Source organism: Spinacia oleracea, chromosome 6 (genome assembly GCF_020520425.1).
Source record: "Spinacia oleracea cultivar Varoflay chromosome 6, BTI_SOV_V1, whole genome shotgun sequence".
NCBI classification, from domain to species: Eukaryota; Viridiplantae; Streptophyta; class Magnoliopsida; order Caryophyllales; family Amaranthaceae; genus Spinacia; species Spinacia oleracea.
The window spans coordinates 33,602,571-33,605,766 of NC_079492.1; the positions used below are offsets into that span (position 1 = coordinate 33,602,571).

The 3,196-nt window shown below is 39.3% G+C and overlaps 1 protein-coding gene across 1 annotated transcript; it reads left to right on the forward strand.

The window, feature by feature from the left end:
• Nucleotides 1-441: 441 nt before the first annotated feature.
• Nucleotides 442-2,613, forward strand: LOC110777294 (uncharacterized). The gene is made up of 5 exons (XM_056832079.1): nt 442-832; nt 947-1,111; nt 1,195-1,786; nt 1,873-2,155; nt 2,350-2,613. The coding sequence occupies exons 1-5, from the start codon at nt 442-444 to the stop codon at nt 2,611-2,613; spliced, it is 1,695 nt and encodes a 564-aa protein (XP_056688057.1).
• Nucleotides 2,614-3,196: the final 583 nt, after the last annotated feature.

Here is a 3,196-nt window from a genome sequence, read left to right on the forward strand (position 1 = left end):
ATTTTTGCATGCTGCCATTTTCTTAAGTTGTCCCATGTGGTGGTGTATCCACTATTTTGTCTTTTTCCTTGGTGTTTTAGGTCACCAACTTCCATGTTGATACGCCGCCTATATAGGGCATGTAATGTTCCTTGTTGGGACAGTTTTTTTATCACAAAATGAATTAATGAACAAGCTGGGTTGAATGGCTACTTCTCTCTGTGCATTGCTTACAAATCAGAACTTCAAATGTTCTCATGGTATCAGAGCTGCAGGTTCGTTTATTGCACAATTATGTCATTCAATTACTGCTTGATATCCTGTTAGACTAGTTTTCTTCCTAAAGGTTGAAGCTTTATAATAAGTCTTTCATTAAAAATCGTAGTCTGTTGATGTTAGGCTCTGATGCATGCTTGTTTTCCTTGTATGCCTAGAAGAAAATCTAGAAATAACAACAATAACATGACTACAATAGAAACAACAAGTCCTCTTTACCTTCACCCATCAGATGGCAGTAGCTCCATAAACATAGAAAAACTTCAAGGATCCTCAAACTACATGTCATGGAGAAGGTCCTTTGAGATTTCTCTTGGTGCAAAGAGAAAACATGGGTTTGTGACTGGTGTTGTCAAGCAAGATCCCAGTGATTCAGTTAAACAAGATCACTGGGATACTTGCAACAACATGGTAATCTCATGGATCATGTTCAATGTCACTGGATCCATAAAAAAGTCCATTATGTTTGTGACTAATAGTGCAACCATATGGAAACAGTTGGAGCAAAGATACACTATGTCAAATGGGTCCAGGAAATACAAGATATGTAAAGATATCTATGAGACTAAGCAGCAAGGCAAGCTTATCTCAGAATATTACACATAATTGAGAGCTCTGTGGGAGGAACTTGAGGCTCTGAACATATATCCAACTATAAGCACCATGACACCTGAAATTAATGCATTTATAGGAGCTTTAAATCAGCAACGGGAAGAACAAAAATTGTTCCAAATTCTGAATGGCCTGGATGATGGTTACAATGCTCGGAGAAGTCAGTTGTTGATGATGACACCTCTTCCCACTGTGGACAGCGCTTGTAGTTGTTTACAGCAAGAAGAATCACAGAGAGACATACGTAGGCCAACCAAGAAAGAATCTGATGTTGTGGCTATGTATAGTAAAAGCAGTTACACAATAGTTCCCAATGTGCTAAACCAGGACACACAAAAGAGACATGTTGGTTTATTGTTGGATACCCAAGTTGGCACCCTCTGGGAAAGAAAGAATCAAAGGGAAAAGGAAAGGATAGTAGCAAGCACCAAGGGAGAGATTACTCTAAAACTTCCTATAACCACTTCAAAGGTGGTCAGAAGTGGAACAAAGGAAATGGTGGAAGTAAAAATAGGATGGTTGCCAATGCTCACACTCATAATGATGTTGCATCCAGTTCTACTAAGTCAACTTTCACCACTCAACAACTTGAGCAGCTCCTTAAAATGCTTCATGTTCCCTCTAAGGCAACTCCTGGTTCAGATACTAAAGATGAAATGGACACAGGGATTGCTGGAATGGTAAGCTGTTATTATGCAAATGCAATAGGCCAAGAGTGGATCATTGATACTGGAGCCTCTCTCCATATGACTGGAAATTTGAATATGTTGCTCAACTCTGTCAAATGTGATGATTTTCCACAGATAAACTTTCCTACGGGGAAAACTTCAGACATCACTCACACTGAGATTGTGAAATTACACAATCATCTTCAACTCAACAATTTGTTGTGTGTTCCAGCTTTCAAGCACAATCTCTTGTCAGTGAAGAAACTTGCTCAAGATTAAAAATGTAAGGTGGTATTCCATTCTGAGTATTGTATGATACAAGAAATCTGACATCCAGAGTCATTACACTTGGTAGGGTTGTCAATGGGTTGTACTACTTGGTAAATGAGCCTACAAGCCAAGCTATGAGACACATTACCAAGAGTGTGGGTGACAACACAGTTGCAGGATGCAAGAAAACAGCCATGACAACCTCAGGAGACCTTGTTATTCTCACAACAGTGAGAGACACTAATCCAATGAATGCAACCACACTATGGCACCATAGACTTGGACATGCTCCAGTGGAAAAAATCAACAAAATTCAGGGTTTAAAAGGGTTCAACACTAAGTGTATTGATGTGTGTGTTACATGCCACTAGAAAAGTTCACCAAACTTCCTTACAATCCAAGCAACTCCAGAGATGCATAAGAATTTGAACTGATTCATATTGACACATGGGGCCCTTATAAGGTGAGTACTAGAGGTGGATACAAATATTTTCTGACTGTTGTGGATGATTTCTCAAGGGCAACCTAGATTCATCTGTTGAAGGTAAAATCTGATGCATATGAAGCACTTAGAGGGTTTGTCAAAATGGTTAAAACTCAGTTCCAGAAAATTATGAAGAAAGTAAGATCTGATAATAGCCTTGAGTTTGATGACAAACTATGCATGCCATTCTTTTCTGAATTGGGTATCACTCATCAGACATCATGGGTAGGGAGACCACAACTGAATGGGAGAGTGGAGAGAAAACATAGAAATATCCTTGAAATGGGAAGAGCTCATAGGTTCCAAGTTGGGTTACCACTTTAATTCTGGGGAGATTGTGTGCAAATTGCAATCCACATCACCAACAAGCTTCCTATTCCTATGTTGAACAACAAATCACCTTATGAGGTACTATACCAAACCATTCCTGCTTATGATCATTTAAAAGTATTTGGTTGCTTAGCTCTTGCATCTAATCCTAGCATTGTCAGCGATAAATTTGCATTTAGAGGTGTTCCCTATGTGTTTCTAGGATACCCCTTCTCCCAGAAAGGCTACAAAATTTTGAACTTGATTACCAACACAACCTTTGTCTCTAGGGATGTGACATTTTATGAGCACATTCTTCCTTATCAAATTTTCCACAACTCAAAATCCAATTCCTCAAAAATTCCTGAGCCTATTCATGTAAACCCCTGGATTGACACTGACACCCTACCTGACATCCCTCTTCCTCATGAAACCACAAACACCCAAACAAACAACACAAACAACCCCATAGAACATGCTACTGATGCAAGTCTTGTACCTACAAGCCCTCCTGAGATAAGAAGATCCACCAGATCCCTCAAAAAGCCAGCCTGGATGGGAGATTATTCTTTCAACCTTGTCACTAATAGTACTACCA

What these genes read in the sequence shown, in the direction of transcription:
- LOC110777294 (XM_056832079.1), top strand. Translation starts at nt 442, where the DNA reads ATGACTACAATAGAAACAACAAGTCCTCTTTACCTTCACCCATCAGAT. An exon ending in CTATGAGACTAAGCAGCAAG is followed by an intron (nt 833 to 946) that starts GCAAGCTTATCT and finishes ATGCATTTATAG; the next exon opens with GAGCTTTAAATCAGCAACGG. An exon ending in GCTTTCAAGCACAATCTCTT is followed by an intron (nt 1,787 to 1,872) that starts GTCAGTGAAGAA and finishes TCTGACATCCAG; the next exon opens with AGTCATTACACTTGGTAGGG.